This window comes from Achroia grisella, unplaced genomic scaffold, assembly GCF_030625045.1.
Source record: "Achroia grisella isolate CSIRO2021 unplaced genomic scaffold, CSIRO_AGI_Agris_v1 utg821, whole genome shotgun sequence".
NCBI classification, from domain to species: Eukaryota; Metazoa; Arthropoda; class Insecta; order Lepidoptera; family Pyralidae; genus Achroia; species Achroia grisella.
In genome coordinates, this window is record NW_026713035.1 from 4,074,143 (window position 1) to 4,099,037 (window position 24,895).

A 24,895-nucleotide genomic window follows, 5' to 3' on the forward strand; every position below is an offset into this window, starting at 1 on the left:
TTAACTAACAGTATGATCGAATATCAATTTGATGTTCGTTATATAGTCTTTATTTATGGGCTCGTACGGCGTGCCGGTGACTGGCTGCAACGCTATGTGTTGTGTTGACGGCGGTTGCAACACGTGGTCGTTGTCGCAACGTTGCCTCAGGTGGTGCCAGGCGGCGCCGTAGTCGTACTCTAGGATTGTCTTAAAGAATTCCACGGCTCTTGTCTGTAATAATAAAATAAATAAGTCTGGACAATTAACACAGGGCTATCTAGTACCACAGTAAGCAGAGCCTTTGCTATGGGTACTAGAAAACCGATATTAATACCAGTGGCACTCAATGAGGAAGTAGCCATTATTATTGCTAAAAGTTGCATATAGATGGCGTGATTGGTATCGATGGAATTCTTCATAGTTTTGCAAACGTTTTAAAAAACAAAACTGTGTTTTCAAAAATGTTTAATCAATTTTTAAAAAGTTATATATACATGTTAAAATGAAATAATGCGTTTAGAAAAGTAATTTTCATATATTTACTCATTTTGTTATGTTCCAGTACTTAATTACACTTTAATCAGTGCTAATATGGGGCTCAATGTTTTCAAAATGCTTTCATAGATGGCATTGTCGTCATTTGTATCGGCCTAATTAAATGTCTTTTTTATATTTTCCAATAATAAGCACTTAATATATTATTATTGTAAATTAAACATATAAAATTTTTTTAAGTAAATTAAAAATAGCCGAACAAGCAAGTAATAATATTTCCAATAATACTTATGTATGAAGTGTTGTCATATTATAAATAAATACATGTATTATCGATTTTTTTTAATAATCGATAACAGGATTTTATTACGCATTATTCGATGATGCTTTTAATGAGTCGTTGTGAACAGTAAATTTTCATTATTTTGTATTATAGCAGTGTTCCGTTTCAAAGAACGGAATATAGTAGTACATTATTAGTGTCGTTGGTTATTTGCATTTGTACTGAAAAATCGATTACATAATAATTTAAAATATCGAGTACGAATCGTAGTTGTCTTCGAATACTGGCAACTGGTAAGATTAAATTAGTATTTAAAAAAAGAAAGAAATCGATCCTAATTCGAATACCATAAAGTTGATTTTCCTTTCTCATTAATATCATAGCAGTTTGTTTTTAACTTGCGTATGACTCTGTGGTATGATGTTTAACGTGTATTGTTATTGTACGGTGCATACATTTCAAAAATTATATTTTAATGTAGGTACATACATTACTTTCATACATTTCAAAAATTATATTTTAATGTAGGTACATACATTTCTTTCATACATTTCATACATGTCAAAAATTATCTTTTAATGTAGGTACATACATTTCTTTCATACATTTCATACATGTCAAAAATTATCTTTTAATGTAGGTACATACATTTCTTTCATACATTTCATACATTTCAAAAATGAACTTTTTATGTAGGTACTTACATTTTTTTCATACATCTCATACATTTCAAAAATTATATTTTAATGTAGGTACATACATTTCATAAATGTCAAAAATTATCTTCTAATGTAGGTACATACATACATTTCTTTCATACATTTCATACATTTCAAAAATTATATTTTAATGTAGGTACATACATTTCATACATGTCAAAAATTATCTTTTAATGTAGGTACATACATTTCATACATTTCAAAAAGTATCTTTTAATGTAGGTACATAACACCCCATGTCAGACCCCTTGTATTTGGAAGAAACTTAAAAATAATGCCAAAAATATTAGATGAATATATTTTTAATACGAATATTGTTTTATTTTTGTTCATCAACTTTATCCCTCACTAACAATACTAGTAGTAGTACATAACCTGGTTTATACCGCTAAAGATATTGAAAGATATACGAGTAATTCAGAATGTTTGGCGTGAAAGCGAGACAAATAGACAGACTGAGTTACTTTAGCATTTATAATATTTTTAAGAATATCGCTATTAAAAATAGGGGTTGGTGAAAGACGGGTGAAAATTTAGGCGTGTATGTATTTTCAATGTAACATTATAAATAAAAAAAAATTGTCCATAATACAAAAAAATATTTTTTCGGGGTAGGCCACCCCTATGACTTAGGGGTATAAAAAATAGATAACAACCCTACCTCAGACCTGGCAAGTATACATATCAATTTTCATCATGGGAGAAATATGGCAACTAACACTGTGATACAAAATTTATATATTGTAATACACTACCTCTAAGTAGATATATATATATAGCGGCGCACCCGCCGGTAGCCTCGCGCTGTTGGCTCGTTGCTAAGCAACGGATACCCCGGTAGCGGTTGGGTAACGGGAGGCCGGCGGCAGTTGGTCGTTGAATACCGCACGCAGCGCAATAGTCTTACAACTTATTTTAATTATTTTTATGACGATCCAACAATATAAGATATAGCGGAATTCTCATTAGGTAAAAGAGGGGTACATCGTAGAATACATGAGGTATATACCAGTAAATTAATTGTAGCTAAAATCAGTCTCATACATATAACGATTGAAATAAAAAAACGTATAGCCCGATTTTGATACGTACGAGTATAAACGTATCAAAATCAGGCTATACGTATAGCGCAGACGCGTTACAACATATCAAAAAAAATAGGCATGGAATGTAAAATAAACCATAACATAATAGGTATATACATTGGCACATAAGCCATATCTGCAGAGTGTCGGCTAACGATATTATACCTACACATTTACATTGAATCTTGAATCGTCCCTAATGAGGTACACGATACAGTAACCTACATATCTATTATATACATATCTTTGCAAAACAGATGTCATGTAGCTGAATTGACTGCCATCTATTTTCATGCTTTGTTACTAAGCACCCACTAGTAATCCGAACTGCTTCAAATCTAGCGACATCTAGCGGCTACGGTGGCGAAATAAAATAGCCCGAAGAATAGCCCGAGTTAGGAAGGAACCATTTTCTTGTATGGGATGGGGTATCTGTATGTAATATTATGTTATCTGTGTTAATACTTAGTTTTTTTTATAAATACATAATACATATAGAAAACACTCAGACCGTGCGAGGAATCAAACCCGCGGCCATCGAAGTTATGTGATATACTAAACCGCTAGAATACCGAGGCCGTAAACATCAAATCTGTAACATACCTAGATTCTTGTCAGTTCTTCGTGGTTCGAACTACTTTCAGAACTGTAGATCTGAATTATAAGCATATATAATTAGACTAAGACGTATTTGATTTGTTTATTCCCAGATTATTTTATATTGTTTATGTATAATAATAGAATGGTGCACCCGCCTGCACTAATAGTTTACGGGGCAAGAGTGGAGGACGATAAAATGAACATTAACTCAGGTCAGTTGGTCCATCTTCGCAAATGACAATTTACCATGATGATATCCAGGGGAACCGCGTGTAGGTCAATCTGACATGGTACTTTGTTAACAATTGGGTCATTAGTCTACATTACTAACTATTCCCTTCCCCGCTCAGTTTACTGGTATCACGATAAAGTCCTAACGTACCTGCAGAGGTTTGGGTTGTTTATTCGACAAGTAAACATTGACGCAGTTCATCGCTTCTGTCAATTGTTCATCTTCAAGTCGGAGATTCACTGCGAGGTGCGGCAGGGCGGCGAGTGACGCTTCCTGCAATACGAACGCCTGGCTGTTCCTATAAGCCGACCCTGCATCCTTTAGGTAACTCTCGAATGATGATTTATGAAGATTTAAGTAGATTTTCGGCAGGACCTCCCTGTTGACAAGAGATATTTATTATTACCAGGTCACTAAGTGGTCGACAATAATTATTTAACACTCAAAGCTCTCCAGTTCAGTTGGAAACAAAAATGGTACTGGGCAGGGCATTTGGCGCGATACAAAGGCAGGAGGTGGACTATTGTAACTACAAAATGGCTAGGCCCGACAGGCTAAAGAAGAGTAGGACGGCAGAAAAAAAGATGGGCTCATGACATAAAAATTATGCAGGAAAAGACTGGATGCAAAGTGCCATGAATAGAGAGGGTTGGCAGAAGATGGAGGAGGCTTTTACCCGAGGGCACCACATAAAAAGAAAAAATAAATAATATATATATCTAAAAATATATATTTAAATATATGTATAGACAAATAACATTAAAGAGTAACAATATTATTCTATTCTCAATTTGACCACAGAACAATAAACAAGAGTATCATATATATGTCAAATATATGGTGACATGTGTAATATTATATGTAACATCATAATATTTTTAGACCGTAAGGACAGAATATATAATAAGAAAATATTGACTTACTTAACAGTCCTACTAAATATGAAATCCTTGGACACGTCCGCCAAAGTCAACAGCAGATCTAGAGCTTTAGTCACTCGGGGTATATCTTCAGCCATGAAGCTGGCCACCAGCGGCGCCCAGCACTTGTGCACCAGCGGCAGCAGTTCGTCCTGATGATGTTGCAGCTGCCGCAGGCCCGTGTTCACCACCTGCAGCGCCAGTATAGCTTCGTCGCGACTGCGCGAAGTGATGAAGTGTATGCACCGATTTATGATCGTTGTTGTCACTTTTATGTGTTGGGGAAGAGGCGGCTTTTCCTCTGTAAGTAACGGGATGCAACATATATTAAACTTAATAAAACAATTATTTCTTCAACATTACGATAAAACAGCGCTCTTTTACTACTCCACATATTTACAATTTTTTTCATAAGAAACGATTTACCTTTATAATCAGGTTATTGTTAGCTTCCTGGCCATTCCAGTTATTAATAAAACAGTTATACAAATTAATACAATAAAACGTAAATACAGTAGCTATGGTGATGAACTGCAAAATCAAACCGAAATATATTCATATAGATCTATTACTGACTCTTGTGAAATGTTAATACTACCGGAGTTTCGAGCCAAGAAGAACTGACAAATAACTCGGCCCTTATTCTTTTCAAATGAGCTTGTACACGATTACAAAAATACAGATTCATTTTTAAATTCAATCAGGAAGAATATAGTGACCACCGGTATATGCCATTGCATTTTTGTTGAAAAGAAATAATTTAACCAGTGGCTGTAACCTAGTGGCCACAAGCAGCATCAGTTATTATGAAATGTGTAAAAAAAATCATAAACTAACCAGTAACTCGATCGTCATAATCTAATAGACCATCCTGTTTACTTTTTAAATCTTCCTTATACATTTCTTCAACACTCTTTCCAGTTTCATGCTCAAACTCCTCATTGCTCATCAGTCTCTCAGATTCTTCTGTATTCTTTATATATTCTTTGAGATCACTAAATATGTCTATATTCGAGTTTTCATTATTATTAACCGTTTTGTTTGTGTCCTCTAGTGGGTACCATTTTCGTATGCATTCCATGAATGTTAGGAACACTTGTAAATAATCATATAGATTGTTTTCATAATATTTATCACAACTTTGGACTAGAACCTGAAATATAATACTAATTAAGACATACACATCATTTTCTAAAGGTTCATAATGTTGCCTTATAAATGCATTTAGTTGTTTTGTTGCATCTAGTATTTTTTAATATTATGTAAAAGATAATAATAAAAAATACCTTATGGATTCAAATCAATGAAATTTGGTATACGAATACATCTAACAAAAATATTCTAAACTAACGGATAAGACTTTTTACGCAATTTCTTGTAAGTAGAACCGAGGTATACAGCTAGTATTATATATATAATTTAATCATCATCATTATAATTTAACATGAAAATCAATTTATTTTTTTACATTTGATAGTTAATTGTTGTGATTTCACACATTGAAGTACTAAATTAGATAGGAATTTTTATACATAGTATTTCAGATACAAATATAATGCTATTAAAACCCAGTCAAACACTGTTCGCCCGGATGCATGCGTGTAAAAGATAGTACAATATATTTGTGCACAACTTACATCTTCCACAATACTGTACAGACAATCCGACATACTGACATCACTGTACTTCATGACCACACTGAGTATCTGCAAAGCTGATTGACTATTCCATGCCTGCAATGAAATTAAGAGAAACATCTATTAGAACTTTGTTAAATTTAGAACTGACGGTTAATATTATGACTACAATTTTATATTTAGAAAGAGTGAGATTTTATCTTCTGTTTGTTCATTTAAATTTTCGCTGTTGACATATTACGAGACCTTTACCTTTTACCGATTATATATACATATTTTTGTGTCTAAAGGACATGTTGACTCTAAAACTGTTGTGCAGAAGTGCTAATGTCTAATAATTACTATACATAATACATAACATATATATATATATGTGGGATTGGTATGTAACGGAACGACTGTGTTAACTTAATGATGTGTGCATAAATTGAAACGTGAATGACGAGAGAAGAGATATATAAGTGAAGGGAAATGATTGAATGAATTGAACGCTAGAACGAGAAACGACGAATATTTCTAGCTGAATATTAGTGCTTTCATTTCAATTCTGAAATAAAATTCATAACGCACAAAAATTCTATTATTTCGAATCTCCGGACCTACATATAACTAACATTTTTGGTATCTATTTAAACTTTTATATAAATAGTTCTGTGAGATTATGTAATTATATGTCAATTAATAAATAATAATAATAATAATAATAATATATTTATTTGTCAGAATATGGTATGTACAATGGTGGTAAGTATATATAATATATGTTTCATCATATTCTGCTGTTTCCAGCGTACAAATATTAAATCAATCAAGTCATTATAAATTCTAAATATTACTCATTCACCATAACTTCTCACTTTAAAAACATTATGGAATATAATAGAATGTCAATATTTCATTAATTGTCAACATTTTATTTTAATTCTAAATAATTCAATTGATTGATACTATTTCGAAATACATCACAATCACATTACTAGCCGTTACTTGTCATTAAGGAATTCATCAATTGAATAATAACATTTTTCCAGTATCCATGAATATACACGTTTTTTAAAGAATGTGGTATTGAGACTTTTAAAATTGTCTGGTAATTTATTATAAATACGGATCGCCATGCAATATACATTATTTGAATAAACGGTCAATTTCTGTCTAGGATTTTGAATTTTATAAATATTAGTGCTCCTTTTGCTCAGTGTCGTTTTTCTGAAATGAATTTGTATTAGTATGAACAAATACACATATGTGATAAATATATAGACTGGGTAATGGTAATATCTTATTTGCTATGCATAATGGCTTACTATCCCGCGTCTTGGCACATATATGATGCATTTCTTTTGTGTCTTAAATGCCCTATGCATTTCTACTGAGTTGCCCCATAAAATTATTCCATATCGCAGGTTAGATTCAACGTAGCCTCGATATGCTGAAAGTGCTGCTGAAAGTGTTACTGTCTTTCTAATACGATTTAGAACGTATACAAATTTGTCTAACTTTTTGCATATGGTATTAATATGTTCATTCCAACTACAGTATTTATCCATTACTATTCCTAAAAATCCTGTGGAGCCTACTGATTCAATTTTGTTTTTTTTATAGGATATATTCAAATCTATATCAGTTTTTTTTTAGTTTGGAATTGAATTATCTTTGTTTTATTCATATTGATGTTCAAATTGTTTGTTACTAACCAGTCTATTACCGATATTAGTTGATTGTTTATTTTTGTTTCATAAGATATTTCGTTTTTATTCTGAATAAGTAAAGTAATGTCATCTGCATACAATACACACTCACAGTTAACAATGTCAGGCAAATCATTAATATATGCAATAAACAAAAAAGGGCCCAGTATGCTACCTTGAGGTACTCCAAGCCCATTCACTGCGTATTTGGATCTATATGTTTGTTTACGCGAATTCAATGTTTTTGTCACTTCTGTACACTGTCTTCTTTCACATAAGTAGCTTTCCAACCATTTATTAGCTTTTCCTCGTATACCATATCTATCAAGTTTATCCAATAAAATGTCATGACGAACATAGTCAAAAGCCTTTGAAAGGTCTAAAAAAATAGCTGTTATTGGTGTGTGGTCATTAAGGCTTTCTGTTATCTTTTTTACCAAAGTAAAACCAGCTAGTGAGGTCGATTTGTTCTTTCTAAAACCAAATTGCTTTTCAGTCAATACGTTGAATTTATTAAAAAAAGCGTCAACTTTATTGTACATTGCCCTTTCTATTATTTTGGCTAATATAGTTACAAGTGCAACTGGTCTATAATTATCGATGTCCGTTTTATTTCCTTTACCCTTGTACAAAGGCTTAATAACTGAGTCTTTCAATCGTGTTGGAAAGTGTCCTTCAGTAAAAGATAAATTTATTATATGGGCTAATTCAACCGATATAGATTTCTTGCACTGCTTTAAAATTTTTGTGGTAATATCATCGTATCCTGCTGAATTTGTGTTTTTTAATGAGGTAATTATTTTTTCTACATCTGTTTAATGAAACATATATATAAAAAAATAAACATATATATAAACACATATATAAATAATAGCATATATTTGACACCCATTAATGAATGGGTGTCAAATATATGCTATTATTATTAGATTTTATTTCATAGTTACGATAATTCTTATCATTAATTGTTATATTTTCATGAGTCCGGTATATAAAATGATTGTTAAATTGTTCACATATTATTTTAGGGTCATTATAAGTCTTTTCATTTATTTTTATTTCATTTATTTCATCTCTATTTACTTCTGACTGCATATTGCTTTTTATGATGTTCCAAGCAGCTTTACATCTATTTTTTGCATTGATAATATATTCCGTGTTATTTATTTTTTTGTGCTTGTAGTATGCAGTTCCTCAATATTTTTGAATATTGTTTATATTTTATTTTATTTAACTTTTTATTGGATTTATTTAAATGATATTTCAAATACAAGATTCTTTTAACAATACAGCATTTCTTAAGTCCTTTTGAAATCCATCTTTTTTTTTGTATTTTTCTTGAATGTTTTATTGTTATTATAGGGAAGCATAAGTTATATAAGAGGGTTAAAATATTATGGAAGTTATTGAATGCTGCTTCTGTTTTGGTTTCATGTAAAACATCATCAAATGTGAGTGATTCCACATATTGTTGATATTTCTTTATATTATCGTAACTATAGTCTCTACGCTTCTCAAACCAGTAATCATTATTAGTATTAAAAGTATTTGTTAAAGCTTGAAAACTTATTATTTGCGCAGTTTCATGATCTGACAGGCAAAGGCTATGTAAACTAGATTGTACTTTCGTAATATTGGAACATATTAGGTCTATACATGTATTCTTCCTGGTTGGTTTATCAATGTGAATCCTAATATTGTGATTGCTAAGTATTGATGATAATTCAGTTGAAAGTTTACAATTTTTAATCAGATCGATATTCCAATCCCCACAAACAATTAAACTTTTTTTAGTATTTTTGCTCAATGTACCTAAAAGTTCATCCAATTTATTAAAAAATATTTTTGGGTCTGATTTTGGCACCCTATACAGGCAAACAACTACAATGTTCATATTTTTTATTTCTGTGGCACAATACTCAAACTGAAATGGTATTGGTTTTATGGTGATTATTACTGGGCTATAATTCAAAGTATTCTTTAATAAAATACATGAACCGCCTCTACGCTGATCCCTTGAATAACATGAGGCAAGTCGATAATCTTTCAATTGCAAATTACTTTCAGTACCCCTTTTTAAAAATGTTTCAGTAAAACAAATTATGTCAACTTCACCTATTTGTTTCAATTTGTAATACATATGACACCTTTGTATTTCAATATAAGGATTAGAGCCCTACAACATATATACAAGCGCAGGCAGGTGCACCATTTCATTATCATCAATTAAAAAACTAACTAAACCTACCATTACTCATAATAGTACCTTTTTCAGTCTTGATGTCACTTGGTTCGTGAAGTAATCCGCGTTGCATTGTATAAGTTCGGCGACAGTCGCATGTCCGCACGCGAACGCTATATCATTAATTGCTATCAGTCCCGCCTGATGTAGTACCTCGTACTTACTGCCTGCAAAATAATGGAAATCTTTACGCCTGTGTTATTCTCATTATTCATGTAGTACAAATAGTTCAGTCTAATTAGATAAGATTATTTTTAATTTATTTATATGCATAACATATATCTTTTTCTTCCATCATAATTTATAATTGCATTCACATATTAAAGAGCTCGAAATTTAATACAGAATAGAAAAGTCTTTTTTCAAATTAACTTTAATATAAGGCACATTTGAATAGTCACATATTTTTTATTCTACCACTCATTCGTAATACATAAAATGAAACCTACCAACTCTTTCTAATATCAGGCATAGAGTCTTGAGCATGTACGGCTGGTATTGATCCATGAGTCGCCTGGCGATGACGCCCACGCCCTCAGTGAGCAAGCAGGAGAGTGCCATGTTGGTTTGTGCAGTTGCCAGTGACAAGCAGCCGCCAGCAGGCCTCCGCTCGCGTCTGCTCTGATAACTTATATCTGTGTAGCGAGTCTCCACTGTGCCTTCGTACAGTCCTGCAGTTACAAAATGATGCATTGAATTTTATTTATTTGTTATAATATTGTTACACTATTCTGTGTCGGCCTCGGTGGTCATGCGATCATCGGGCGGTGTAGCACACCGCCCGATGATCGCATGTTCGATTCCTTGCACGGCAAAAACATTTGTGTTCATGATATGAGTATGATTGTTTGTATCGGTCTGGGTGTTTTCTATAATATGTATATATTTACGAAAAAAAAATTATCTATGTATTTGTATCAGTTATATAGTACCCATAACACAAGTTTTAGCTAGCTTAACTTGGGTCTAGATGGCGCTGTGTGAATTGTCCTGAGATTATTATTATTATATACATATACATAGGTGTAACTGGTTATAAATTAACAGGTAAACCTGTAAATACATCAAACAAAAAAAAATTTTTTTTTCAGAGTCAAAAACACACAAATAGACAGACTTACCAGGCACACTATCCCGGGTCCAAGCTCTAGGGTTGTACACAGTGACGTCTAAGGTTTCATCCTCTGTGATGGGAGTTTCCCCACTACTCACTTCCAATGGTAAGTACCACATATCTTCCTCTAAATACGTGTCCAGTATGCGTTTCACTAACTCTAGGGGTGAGTTTGGTGCTGAAATATACAATGATACTTTTAAAATGTAGTTGGTTTAGTTTGAATTTTTTTCAGGAAAATATAGCATTTTTTTATTCTACTACTTATTCGGAATGCGGACTCATTACAAGAATGAGCACGAGACACGTTGGTCTTTTAAATAAATGTTGTTCTAAGTAAATTTATATCATATAATAAATATAATCATTGTTATGATTAGGCTTGCGATAAACCTCTAAATTAGAATTGTAGTTATCTAGGCACATATAACAAACATTATGTATGTAGTAATATCAAAGCTACTATAGGTTTCACATAATGAACACTATACAAAATGTACTATATATTTTATTGGCTTGCGTTAAAATAAAAACAACCAAATAAGAAAAAGAATGTAACAACTGAATAAAATGAAATGAATAAGAATAATTTAACCTCTCATTTGCGAAGGAGCCAATTATTGGACCCGGACACTAAATCCCCATCTATAATAATAATAATAATCTTTATTTGTCTCAAACAGAAACATTTTACACAATACAACTATTGCCCATAGAATAATATAATTTAAAAACTAATTAATGAGACAAAACGGTCTATAACTCAGTGAGGGCAGTGAGTCCACCCTCTCTGCTATTCTGTCTGCCTTTATCTGTGAGAAGTTCTGTAAGTGTAGGTGATGGTGACAGGACTATGTACTAGGATCCCTGGTCGTATGGTCGGACGGCGAAGTAAAAATGCTCGGTTGTTTGCACTTAGTAGGAAGGCACCTATCGGGTCGCTGTCTCGCCAGTGAATGCGGACCGCTGTTTTTTTTTTTTTTCGGACTACTCTAATGCTGTTGGCCGTAGCTGGCCTTTACAGCTTCACCGGACGTTATGGGGCGAGTGCAGATGGCACTCCAAACCCGCGGAAGGACTTATGGAGCGGCTGAAGGCCAACTCCTGCCCGACGGATACGACTTTAGTCTGAGGGCACCACTAGGGGTTCGAACCTCGGCTCAGGCCGTCGTAATTTCGATCCCCGTTTGAATTGGACGGGGGATCGATCGGAGAGGCGCCCGGGGGCGCCGGTGTGGAGCGCCCGGGCGCGCGCAGGCGCCCGGTTGAATGCGCGATATTGTGTGTTTGAGGTCGTCGTCTTCGCCGGCGAGGACGGTGTCGTGTGTGTGTGTAAAAGTGTGGTCGGGGTGGAACGGGTGGGCCCGTGGGGAGGTTACCTGCCGTTATGGGGTCGTCGGGGTCAATGAGAACGTGCCTCGGGCGACGTTGTCGCGTATGTCGGATATTACTCCTCGGTGCGTAGTCGACCGCACTGACTATAAGCGGATTAGGGTGGGATTGGGCAGAGTCGAAGTAGCGTCGAGACGCTTCCTTCATAAACTGCTTGATGGAGGGCAGATTAAGATCGCGGTGGAGATCTACGCTGCGAACGAACCACGGCGCACCGGTGGCTCGACGCAGAAACCTATTCTGAATGACCTGTAGTCTGTTGATTAAGCAGTAGGGTATGTGGGCGAATACGGGACTAGCGTAGGTCATGATGGGACGGATGCAAGCCTTGTATAATGTCAGCTTGTTGCGAAGCGACATTTTACTGTGCTTGTTAATAAAAGGATAGAACCGCCCTAGTATAAAGGCGGCTCGGTCGCGGACACGCTTGATGTGAGGACGAAACGTTAGTTTCCTATCTAGGGTGACGCCGAGATATTTCGTTTTCGAAACCCACGGGATGTTTTGGCCGAATAGTTCGATCGGGTGATTCATAGAGTCGAATTCCCTGCTAAAGTACACTGCTGCACTTTTTTCGGGATTGACTTCTATGCGCCACCGACGGAACCATTCGCCCAGTATCGTTACGGCTTTCTGAAGCCGTCTGGCTATTGTCGCACGGGACTTGGCGGATGTAAAGAGAGCCGTGTCATCGGCAAACAGCGATATTTCGACTTTTAAGTCGGAGAATTTAGGGATGTCGTTGGTGTACAACGAGTAGAGCATCGGAGAGAGGACGGCGCCCTGAGGGACGCCGGCTCGTATGGGGTGCGGGTCGGATAACGCTCCGTTTATACGGTAGCGATAAGAGCGGTTTGACAGGAAGTCTCGTACAATGAGTACTAGCCTGTCGGGGACACCTAACTGATGAAGCTTGTAAATCAAGCCGTTGTGCCAGACTTTATCGAAAGCCTTAGCCACATCGAAAAATAGGACGCCTGTACCGCCTTTGGGGGACTTGGTGGCGAAGTACAGAGTGTTTTTGTGAATGTGCTCCGTGATGCGGTGCACTTGATGGACGCATGAGTGCTCATTGATGAGCAGGCCTTTGGAGTATATAAACTCCTTTAGGCGGGCGAGGAGGAGTCGCTCGTACAGCTTGCCTATAGCCTTGAGGAGGCTGATAGGACGATAACTGGACGGGTCGGATTTATTTTTACCGGGCTTGGGGATGCCAATGACCACGGCTTCTTTCCAGCTGTCTGGAAATATAGCGTTGGACAGCGCCGCGTTAAAAATAGCGACGAGTAATAACAAAAGTTGGGATGGCAGACTTTTGACTAATCTATTCGATATGCCGTCTGAGCCGGGTGATTTTTTGATAGGTAGTTGTTTAACTAACGTTTTGACCTCATCAAGCGTGACTGGTGAGAGGGATTCGGTGGGCGGGGTGGACGCGATGCGTTCGACTTCGGTGTCTATCTTCTCGAAATGACCTGCCTCGACTGGGAGCGTGCTGGGGGAGCATTGGGCTTCTAAGTTGGACGCTAGACACTCAGCCTTGTCTTCGTCGAAGAAGGCTATAGTGTTGTCGGGTCGGACTAGCGGGGGCATGTCGTTTGTCTGTTGGTCGGTTTTGAGAGATTTCGCTATGCGCCAGTACGCGGTGTGGCATGGCGTTATCTCTTCTAAGGAGCTAGCCCCACCGGCCGTCCCGGATCTGCGCGATGCGCTCCTTAACGCTACGCTGTAAGGCTCGCAGGCGCACCCGGTTCGGTTCGGAGGGGTAGCGATCGTTCTAGTGGCTGCGTTCTTATCGCTTATTAACCTCCTTACGTCATCGGGGAGCTGCCAGCGACGGTCGTCCGTCGCCGGTACCTTGGAGCAGTCCTTGACTGCCGACTGCAGGTGGTTAGTAAGCGAGTCGATCGCAATGAGAGTGTCCTCGGTGGACTCTATGACGTCGGGAATACGGTTGAGTATCGGTGTGTCGGTCGATTCGAGAGATTTCTCGAGTAGTTGCCAGTCTGTTATTGTTTTGGTTGGTAGTGGCGTGTCGGGCGGAGGGCCCAGAAGGAGGGTTACCGGTCGATGGTCCGAGTTAAGCTCGGCATGGACTTCTGGGGAGCTCACCCGTAGGGTTACGTTCCTCAGCAGTGCCATGTCCAGTATGTCGGGTCGGTGGTTCACGTTATGGGGATAATGAGTAGGGCGGAGCGGGGCGATTATCTCGAATTCGAGCGAGTCGGCTAGTCTGTCTAGTTTGTGGCCGTTTGTCGTGGACACGTGGCAGTTCCAGCGGGTGTGTTTACAATTCAAATCGCCAGCCAGAATGGTGGCGCTGTTGATATCTAGGAGGGCGCGTAGGTCGCTTTCCAGCAGTAGTTTGCCGGGAGGCTGATATACGGATGCCACGGCGAGCGGTCGGTGGCCGGTCATGCCGAGAAGACAGACGGAGGCCTCCATATGAGTGAGAGGCGGTGTTTGTAGTGGTATACAATGTAGGGACCGTTTATAGTATATGAGCGTACCGCCGCCTCTACAGGCGGTGCGGTCGTTCCTAACTATGTTGTAATTGGCGATTCTAGGATCGCGGACTGAACGTTTCAGTAGAGTCTCCTGCACGAGGAGAATATCGACTTGGTGGTCAGTGAGAAAGGAGGCTATTTCCTCCTTTTGTTTTTTTAATCCGAACGCGTTGAAAAACGCTATTCGAACGGACCGAGGCTTTTCTCTCTGAGCTCGAGTACCCATAATTACAGGTTAAAATTGAGGATGGCGGTAAGTACGCCGATGTGCTCACAGACGGCTGCGAGCCTATTTTGGGGCGATTCCTTATACAGGCGGAGCTTGGAGGCCAGAAGGGCAATCTCGTTAGGGTCGATGGTGCTGGCTAAGCGAGCGACCAATGCGAAGTCCTGCGCGAGGGAGCTGCCGTTGGCCTTGGGGGCCGCGGGCAGTGTTTTGGGGACGGGTTTGTGTATGGGCATGGGCGGGGCATGGGCGGGGCCGACTGGGCGGGCGGGGCTTTCTGGGCGGGCGGGTTGGGAGCTACCTTGCTTACAATTGCCGGGGGTTTAATCCAGGCATTGTTAGCAGGCAGAGGGGCGGGTACGAGTGGCTCGGGTTGTGTTTGAGCCTTGGCGGGGGCACGTGCCGGAGCACGGTTGCCCTGGGTGTGGGTGGCCTTTTTTTTGGCGGGACGTGGGGCGCGTGAACAACCGCGGTAATTCGCGGTGTGACCCTCTGTGAGGCAGAGGGTGCAACTGGGGGGCGTGGGGGTGTTGGGCCTACGGCCGCAATCTGCGGTGGCGTGATCGCCTAGGCACTTGACGCACCGTGGGCGAGCGAAACAATTACGGGCAGAGTGCCCGTAGTTCTGACAACGGTGGCATTGTCCGGGGTAGGTACGCTTGCGAGGCGCCTCTACGGAGAGTGAGGATAGTTGGCAAACGCTCTTTATATCAAAGATCGATTTGCCTTCTGGGGATAAGTCTAATACAACTAGAACAAGGTCGATAGCGGCCTTGTTGCGTGAGCGCGACTGGTACATACGATGTACCTCGTGCGCTGGGTAATTCTGGGACTGAAGGTCCTCAAGGATGGAGTCTGTTGAGAGCTCCTTGGGTAACCCGCGTATTACAACGCGGAGCTTTTTCTCTTCCTCGAGAGCATAGGTGTGATAACCTATGTTTTTCTCCCGCAGGAAGGTGGTGAGACGACGATGGTCGTCAGATGATGGGACTGATACTTTGATCCCTAGTGAGGTAGCCTTAACATGGCTGAAATTGATATGCTTGTTTTAAGCATATTGGATACGGTGTTCCAGGCACTTTTGTCCTGGATGATGACGGGGGGCGGGGCTTTGGTCTCGGGGTGCGACTTGCGTGCACTTGGACCGGGGGCGGTTTTAGCGGTGCCGTCATGGGCACGCTTTGTTTTGGCTGGCTGGGAGCCCTGGGTCTTCTTGGCACGCTTGTTGCCAACAAGAATAAAGTCGTCCTCGTCTGAGGAGACCGGGGGGATGGGAGAGGGGACGTCGCCGTCGCGGATGGCGTCGAGCTCTATACTAGGAGCGTCAAGCTCCGCGACGGAGTCGTCCTGCTCCATGGCGGGCGAGGCGGGTTCGGCCTGGTCGGCTTGGGTCGGGGGAAGCGGCGGGAGCCGTTGCGAGTCGTCCTCGAATTCGTCTGTCTGACTGTCTGTCGGTGGGGACGCGGGTGGCGAGCTGTGCACTACTAGTGCGGGGGCAGCCTTATAAGCCATAAATGACTCTAGTAAGCCGGGGCACTTCTTTTCGAGGAACTCGAAAAGCAGCGGGATATCGGCCGCGGAAAAGGACATTGTAAGAATTATAAGCAAAAACAAAAACACAAACAAAAAGTAAAAATAAAAAATAAAATATATTAAGAGGACGGTCGTCGGCGGGTGCAGCCGACGGTGTCAGCGGGGGCCTCCCTGCCGGGTGAGGCAGGGGGGTGAGTGCCTATAAGTATGTGACCCTAATATGTAAGATCACTAATCTTATTAGAGTGAAAAATGTGTACCTAAGCGAACCTACTTGGTGGCGTCGGCGGCGGGCGGCAGGCAGCAGGCGTCGGCGGGTGTTGGTGGCAGCGGCGGCGGCTCGGATCGGCGCGTCGCGCAATAGGCGTGACGCACCTCCCTAACTCACGACAGTCCGTGCCACTGAGCGTCCACACACAACACTTCACTTCACTTGAACGAAAGAGTTCCTCCTTCAGTCCTCACAACACAACACTACACACGCGGAAAGTCCTGTAGTACCGTGTCGGAACGGATGCCGAGAGCGCGGACGGCCGCGGTCGGCGCGGGACACGGAGGCCCCGGGCCACGCTAGGTGCACCGAGTGCACCTAAAACGCGGCGAAGTAGAATGAACGCGCGAACGTAACTGCGCTACGTGCGCGCGCGCGGTGGGTTGCTCGAGGGAGCAGAGAACAGCGAGACGGCGGCGGGACTAGCGAGCACATACGCGCGTTCGCTAGCGCGTCGGTCAGCGGAATATGCGGACCGCGGCGCGGCCGCGCTCTTTATATAGACGCCCGACGGGTGGCCTTCCCTACTGCAACTGTACGTTGCGCTTGATTTATTATTATTAACAAAAATGATCTTACTTATATACAAATTTTGCTTATACTAATTATTTATATCTAGGGGAATAAAAGACACTATATTATATATTTTATTGATGATGACTTATTATACTAATTACTTTCTAATTGATTCCGTCGTGTACAGTAGGTCTTCATCGAGACCTCCCCATCTAGATGGGGCGTTAATGTAATTTTATCAGCTAACGGTTGAAAGATGAATGAAATTAGTCACCGGCAGCCATCCAGTTGATGAGGCAGGCGAGGTCTGGCGTCCTACAGCACTGCAGCTGTAGCAGCAGGTGGTCCAGCACCAGCGGCACGGCGGCCGCCCCGCACGCGGCCCGCAGCCGCGCCGCGCCCGCGCCGCCCAGCCGCAGCCGCCGCCACCACCGCGGGCCTCCGCTGCCCGACCACCCCACCTCTGCACGCGCATACCCATAATCTTATATATTAAATTCTCGTGTCACAGTTTTCGTTCCCATACTCCTCCGAAACGGCTCAACCGATTCTCATGAAATTTTGTGAGCGTATTGAGTAGGTCTGAGAATCGGCCGACATCTATTTTTCATCCCCCTAAATGTTAGAGTTAGTCCACCCCTATTTTTTTTTTATTTTAAGGCATAACGACGTTTACCGGGACAGCTAGTAATGTATGTAAACATATGGACATATTACACAGCGTCATCAAATCCCGAGTCAAGTAGAGCTTCTGCTTAACAAAGATTTGCAGATTTTGCCAAAATTGTCGCTGTAACTAACTCATGTATAAACAAAATATATCGTTTAGGGGAAAGGGGATTGTTAGTACTGTGAATTGATGAATTAGCGATGCATCTTATATATTATTGTAAAGTTTCATCAAAATCCGTTTACTTAGCAGTTTTTATGTGAAAGAATAAAAAACATCCATCTATTAATAAGATAAGATTTAAAGTCGAAGCGTATAAGAAGAGTGAATAGAGTTTCCATATACTTATACAATTATATTACTGTTAAATTTAATATAGTATTGCCAATACGAAAGTAGAATAGTCAATCATAGGATGAATACCTGTAGAGGTGCGATGGTTCAGCAGTGTAACATCTGTGTGTAAAGCTGCAGCGGCCTGCAGCGCTGCACACAATTGCTGCAGGCCGCTGCAGCCGCTGAGAGCGCGGCCGAGCCGCTGGTGAGCGTCCGGGCCTGACGACAGCGCCTCCAAATATCCATGAAGCAAATTCAGCGCTGCCAGCTTTCTACTTTCGTCTATTTAAAATTATTATTGAATATATAAAATCTCATATTACAATGTTGAAGTTATATTTACTTGTAGTGAAAATGTATTATTGGATGTTTCATTGTGTTACGTTTTGTTTAGATGACCGTCAATTACAGAGTCAGCTCCTGACCACTTTTATTTGCCATAAAATTATTTGTGTTAAGACCCAGTTAACAATATAAATATAATTAAAAATACAATAAAAAAACATATCAAATCAAATAATCGTCAAAATCACGCTTAAAGCGATTAAAAGACATCCTGTTAGATGTTGTCAAAATCAATAAAGAAAGAACATATATTTATTCGATACACATAAAAAAATATTATAAATCTCTTACCTATATTATTGAGTATACTGGGCAAACTATGTAACGTTGCGAAGAAATTTTCGCATAGTCCATCCATTATTCTCATCTTGGAATCTTCAGATCCTGCGTTGAGGTATGTGTTAACTGCTTTCGAACAATACTCCGAAACTGCTTGATACTCGTCTTTCGTCAGGGACATCAAAATATCTAGTACTACAGGAACAGATGCCTGCATAGTACTGGAATTAAATTTTTATTGTTACGTGAATGGCAACTACGCTTCATCTAATAGTAAATTTTAAGAACTCTGTTAAATCTCACTATCTTTCCAAATAAACTTATACTGTCTTCCTTCATCCCTTTTAGCTTGTTCCAAACTACGTGTTACATAATTTGTATTTAATAATTTTAATACTGTATTTCTATAAAAGTAGCGCACCTTCCGGCTCCATATCTAAGCATTACAAATCTTTGAATTTCTCGGTTTGTTCTATACAATAACAAGCATATATTACAGATATAAACCGTCCTCTTTTATCACTCTACCTATTGATGAAACTGCATCCGTTGTGTAATTTAAAAGACATAAGCGAACGAAGCGAATATGTATGTATTTATATAAATCAAAATATCTTTATTCATGTAGGTCTATTACGGACTCTTACGATATGTTAAATATATATAAAATGAATAGTATATATATGTAAGTAATATGTATTCATTATTATTATTTATATTTAATATTACTATGTTTTTTTTTCACCAGTCCATTACCTTTACTTCCAATAAATCTTAAAAATAATATTACTTTTTCACGAAAATACTACTGAACTGATTTTGATGAAACTTTACAGTAATATAGCCTAATCAGAATAACATATAGGCTATATTTTTATTGAAATTAAACGCGGCTGAAACAGAGGGCACAGCTAATGTTTTATAAAACTTACCGACTGCATTCATTGAGGATTCTTGAGCAATACACGGCCAACTCTTTCCGGACTTTAAAATGTTCGTGTGTTTGCAGTGGCACTAAACTTTTTGTGACGACGGCCAACTTATCACCAGCCATGGCGTACCATTCTGGTGATCGTTTAACTACCTTTGATTTATCTGTAAAAAGTCTTTGTATTATGCAATTTTACATTTTCGGTACTTGATAGGTTCTTTTTTCGTACTATTGTAATGCTGTTGGCCGCAGCTGGTCTTTTCAACTCAATCGATCGCACTCAAAATCAGAGGAATGAAGAATTACTAATGTTTAATGGATATGAGTTTAGTACGAGAGTATCGCTAGGGGTTCAAGCCTCGAGTCAGGATGTCGTAATAACCTGAAGAATGGGACAAGGGGTCGATCGGAGGGGATATTGATAGGGCCGAATCATGTCATGTCGCGTTGTAGTTGTCGATACGGCACAGAGTCAATAATGAATGAAATCACACGAAAGACAAAGACCAAAGTATGACCAAAAGGCGTCACATTTTAAAACTACATTACAAACTAACTTTGACAATGCTGTTTTTAATACATAGAACAATTGTTAAATTGACGTCTCAGTATATTAAACTCTGCCAAGTTTCACGATAGCCACATTTGTGACATGACTTGGGGAAAAGAGGGGAGGAAGGGAGAGTTACGTTGCGCTATATGGCTAAGTGGAAAGCGGAACTTAATGACTGTGTATTAAGAAAAAATAAAATTGTGTAATATTGATTGCATTTCGTAGCGTAATCTAGTGTATATTATATTTTAGTAGACTACATACAGTACTTTTACTTTATATATCGTTTACGTAAAGTCTCAGAATGGCCAAAAAGTCAGCAGTATGTTATATACATATATAAATATAATTATACGAGTAAAAGCTGCATATAATGTGGTTATAATATTGGTCTGCGTAAAAATTCAAAAGTTCTAAAATTACTAATTACCCTTATTGCTTACTTCTTTGTTATCACTGTCTGTTAATTTGGTTTTCTCTTCCACCATTTTGGCAATGTCCTGCACAGTGACTTCTGGTTTTTTTGCGAAATATTTGTCTTGCATTGTGATGCACAGGATGCGGTGAACAGCGTCTAACGATGCCTACAAGTATCATAAATTTATAGTATAATTAGCAGACCCGGCCATGAATTGCTGTGGCTAAGGTTCTTGAATAAAATAATATTGCGACTATAAATTGAGATGTAAGCTATCCTATCTTTCAAGTTAAATCAAATTGCACACAATGTGCAAATCAAATTTGCAATCAGTTCAGTAGTTTAGGAGTCCACAAACAACGTGACATGTAATTTTTGTATATAAAGATTACAGGGTATAAAGGCATAAGGATGACTACTGGCCTGCTCTATTGTAAGAGACTGACGTCGACGTTTTTCAAGAAGGGTTTATTAAGGTTTCTTAAGAGTCGGTAACACACGGGATTCACCTAGTGATTAGGCGTCTATAGACTACGACTTACAACCGTAAACGATGACAGAAGCACAGGTATCAGACAAACTGTTACATATAAAATATTAAATATATTTCCTTTTTTAAATTTTAAAATAGTATACAAATTACCACAATGACAGCATGTCCTGGATTGTTGATAGACGTAGCGACATCCTGCAGTGCTGCCAACACACCAGGCAAGATGCTCGCGAGCATATCAACTACCGCATTCTCCAGAACAGGATCGTACAGATGGTACTTGCTATTCATAAAGTGTGGATGTGTGACCGTGTGTGCAGTTACACAATTGATTGCTGACAATCTGCAAACAAAAGTGTATGTTATACTTTTTTGTACCCTGTCTTCATTATTTCATATAATATCAGAACAATTCACACAGCGCCATCTAAACCCAATTTAAGCTAGCTAAAGCTTGTGTTGTGGGTACTAGACAACTGACTGATATAAATACATAGATACATTTTTTTTGTAAATACATACATAATATACTTTGACAACACCCAGACTGATAAAACAATCCTACTCATGAATACAAATGTTTTCTCAGTGTGAATAACCTAGCCCACAACCATCTGAACTAAATTGGAGTGTTAGACCACTGAGGCTGTCAACTACATTTGTGTCCGAAGGCAGTTTGTGTCAGAAGGCAAAGAACTCTCCTTTACAATTTCGTAATAATAATAACTCTGGATTCACATAATCCCAAATTATGGAGGCTATTTACTGTTCTGGGTGTTTATAAATATTCATAGTATTTTATGTATGACTAGCTACTCGCCCCTGCTTCGCATGGGTGTACATGTATTATATATGTATAAACATTCCTCTAGAGTCACTCTATATATTAAAAAAACTGCTTCAAAATCTGTTATGTAGTTTTAAAGATTTAAGCATACATAGGAACGGACAGACAGTGATAGTAACTATGTAATAATAATGATGTGACACCTGTGATACCATAATGCAATGTTATTCCAGAGGATAAGAATGTTATGGGTCTTATCCAATAATTTCACAACCTTATTGCACCTACAACCTCAGGAATAGCTTAAAAAGCAAACTGATTGGTGGCTGAACTAGTTTAGACTGAGGTTACCCACACCTATGACTTTTTACAGTTTACCTTTGGTATTGCATGCCACAAACTTTAGGATCTACACATGCTTTATTTCTATATTTACAAATCTGGTACTTACCTAAGTGCTCTTAGTTTTTCGAACTTAGCTATATGTACAGATACAAATATAACCTGTGCTAGGAGCGGCATTTGAGTTTTGACCAACTTCTCTCTAAACCTCTTGTCAAGATTCAACATCAGAACAGTTAATGCTCTCATTACACTGTGTTTCAGCTCTTCTGGTACATTAGCAACTGAAATTATTAAAATAAATAAGTATGGTTTTTAAAGGTTTTATTAATAACTAAAGAAGGAGTTGCATGTTACTAATTATGAGAGATGGATGTGTAGCATGAACTTCGCATATACAGGCCTTTCATTCTCACACCCTGGAACCTAAATGGGAACATAGTGTGGTTTAAATTGAATTCCCACTTGTGAACATTAAAGTTATGGAATGAAATACCAGTTGAGGTATTTTCTAGAATATAACAGGTTAAGACAACAGCCCAGATGAGAGGCTAAATGTGGAGAATAGAGTCCATATTACATTACATTACAACAAGATGGGACACACCCAGGTGTTTCATGCAAACAAGTATATGGCCCATCTGATGGTAAATGGTTAACATAGCCTACAGACACTTCAGACACCAGGGGTATCACAAGATGCATCCATAAACTAAGATGTCTGTTTACCATCAGATGGGCTATTGGTCTATTTGTCACCATTGCAGTATAAAAAAATTGTAAAGTGTTTAACTTTCTGTAGATAGTGTTGCAATGTATTATGCTGGATATTTATTTATTTATTTCAAGCTACTAATGGATATATATATGCTGTTAAGGTATCAATTAAAGTCTATTTTAAATTATAACAGTAATACTTACTCATTCCAGGTTTAGTGTTGTCAAATATTAATTGAAGTAATGCAGTTTCAATCTTCAAGCACATTCCAAAATTGTTCACTGTGACTTTTTCCAAGACTACTCTCATTGCATCAATCAGCAGTGATTGTAGATCATACTTATTTCTATAAACAAAAGTTGTCATATAACAAATTTGGAGTATTTATAGCTGTGTCTACACATTACCTGAGCCTCTCAAGATTGGCAATTTTTTAACAAACTTTATATCAAATTCTGTAGAATAAAATATTTCAACTATGATTCCTTGATCATCAGGCTATCTTTAATAAGCTTATGATTTACATCTTCATTAATTTTGAACAAAGAATGTAATTAAATATTAAAATTAACATACAAATTTATATTGGTTCCATAATATTGATGTATAATTATGAAATTGAGTCTACCTTCCTAGGAAGACAAAAAAATAAAAATTCTATTAAGTCAGTAATTTTATATTGGGGGCAGGGGGGACTTTTAGTAATGTCATCATGTTGTATTCCCCTTTAAATTTACCACAATGGGCTAACTGATCTGACCACATACTCATCTTATCATCCTCCACTGCCAGCATATATCACTAGTGTAGGGAGTACCATTCCATTATCATTCATTAAAAAAATATTTATATATTTATATCACAAGATTCTTACTCCATTTCTGTTGATTTGATGTGAGTAATAAATGGAAACAAGAGATACTGCTGCAGTTCTTGTATGACTTCTTTCTTCAGGTCTGATACTTTTGCAGTGAAGGTTGTTATGCTATCAGACGTAGGGCACACCATTACAATATCACAAACAGGTTTAATCCGGGAAAACGCAGATTGCAATTCGGCATTCATTTTGATATGTAACTAAAATGCTATAATAACGAAATAACTACTTGAAAAGATTGCAAACTACTAATACCATACTGAATTATATATAGCTAATATGAAACTCATGTGGTAAAAGCTGCATAAGCATTTATTGAATATTTAAAAAAACATGACGTCGCTTTTCTTTGCAAATTGTCTTTATATCGCAGAATTTGCAAATTATGCACTCCACAGAACACTATATAATTCAGACACAATGCATCTATTGTTTCAGATTCAGATCAAAAGAACGAAATGAATAATTTAAATAAATTTATTAAAAAAATATTATTAAATGTAAGTTGTATAATTTAAAATTGTATTGGTATTTGGTAATCAGAGTAATCACAGATTAAGAAACTTAACGTTTCATTGCGAATTACAAATAATTGCTGATACTCTATGATTTTAAATGTCAAGTTTAAAAAATGGATTCTCTTTAAGAAATTAAAATTATCTATTTATTATCCTGTAGTTAAGTTTGTGTTCAAAATTATT

At 38.2% G+C, this 24,895-nt stretch overlaps 1 protein-coding gene across 1 annotated transcript; it reads right to left on the minus strand.

Moving 5' to 3' along the window:
• On the minus strand, positions 1 to 24,713 carry LOC131852024 (TELO2-interacting protein 1 homolog). The gene is made up of 17 exons (XM_059202594.1): positions 24,192 to 24,713; positions 23,521 to 23,663; positions 22,709 to 22,883; positions 21,621 to 21,813; positions 20,990 to 21,143; positions 20,008 to 20,170; positions 19,088 to 19,296; positions 18,539 to 18,733; positions 17,720 to 17,908; positions 11,008 to 11,178; positions 10,336 to 10,557; positions 9,911 to 10,053; positions 5,954 to 6,049; positions 5,154 to 5,469; positions 4,320 to 4,617; positions 3,547 to 3,775; positions 1 to 213 (listed from the first exon to the last, which is right to left on the minus strand). The coding sequence occupies exons 1-17, from the start codon at positions 24,380 to 24,382 to the stop codon at positions 1 to 3; spliced, it is 3,300 nt and encodes a 1,099-aa protein (XP_059058577.1). The 5' UTR covers positions 24,383 to 24,713.
• Positions 24,714 to 24,895: the final 182 nt, after the last annotated feature.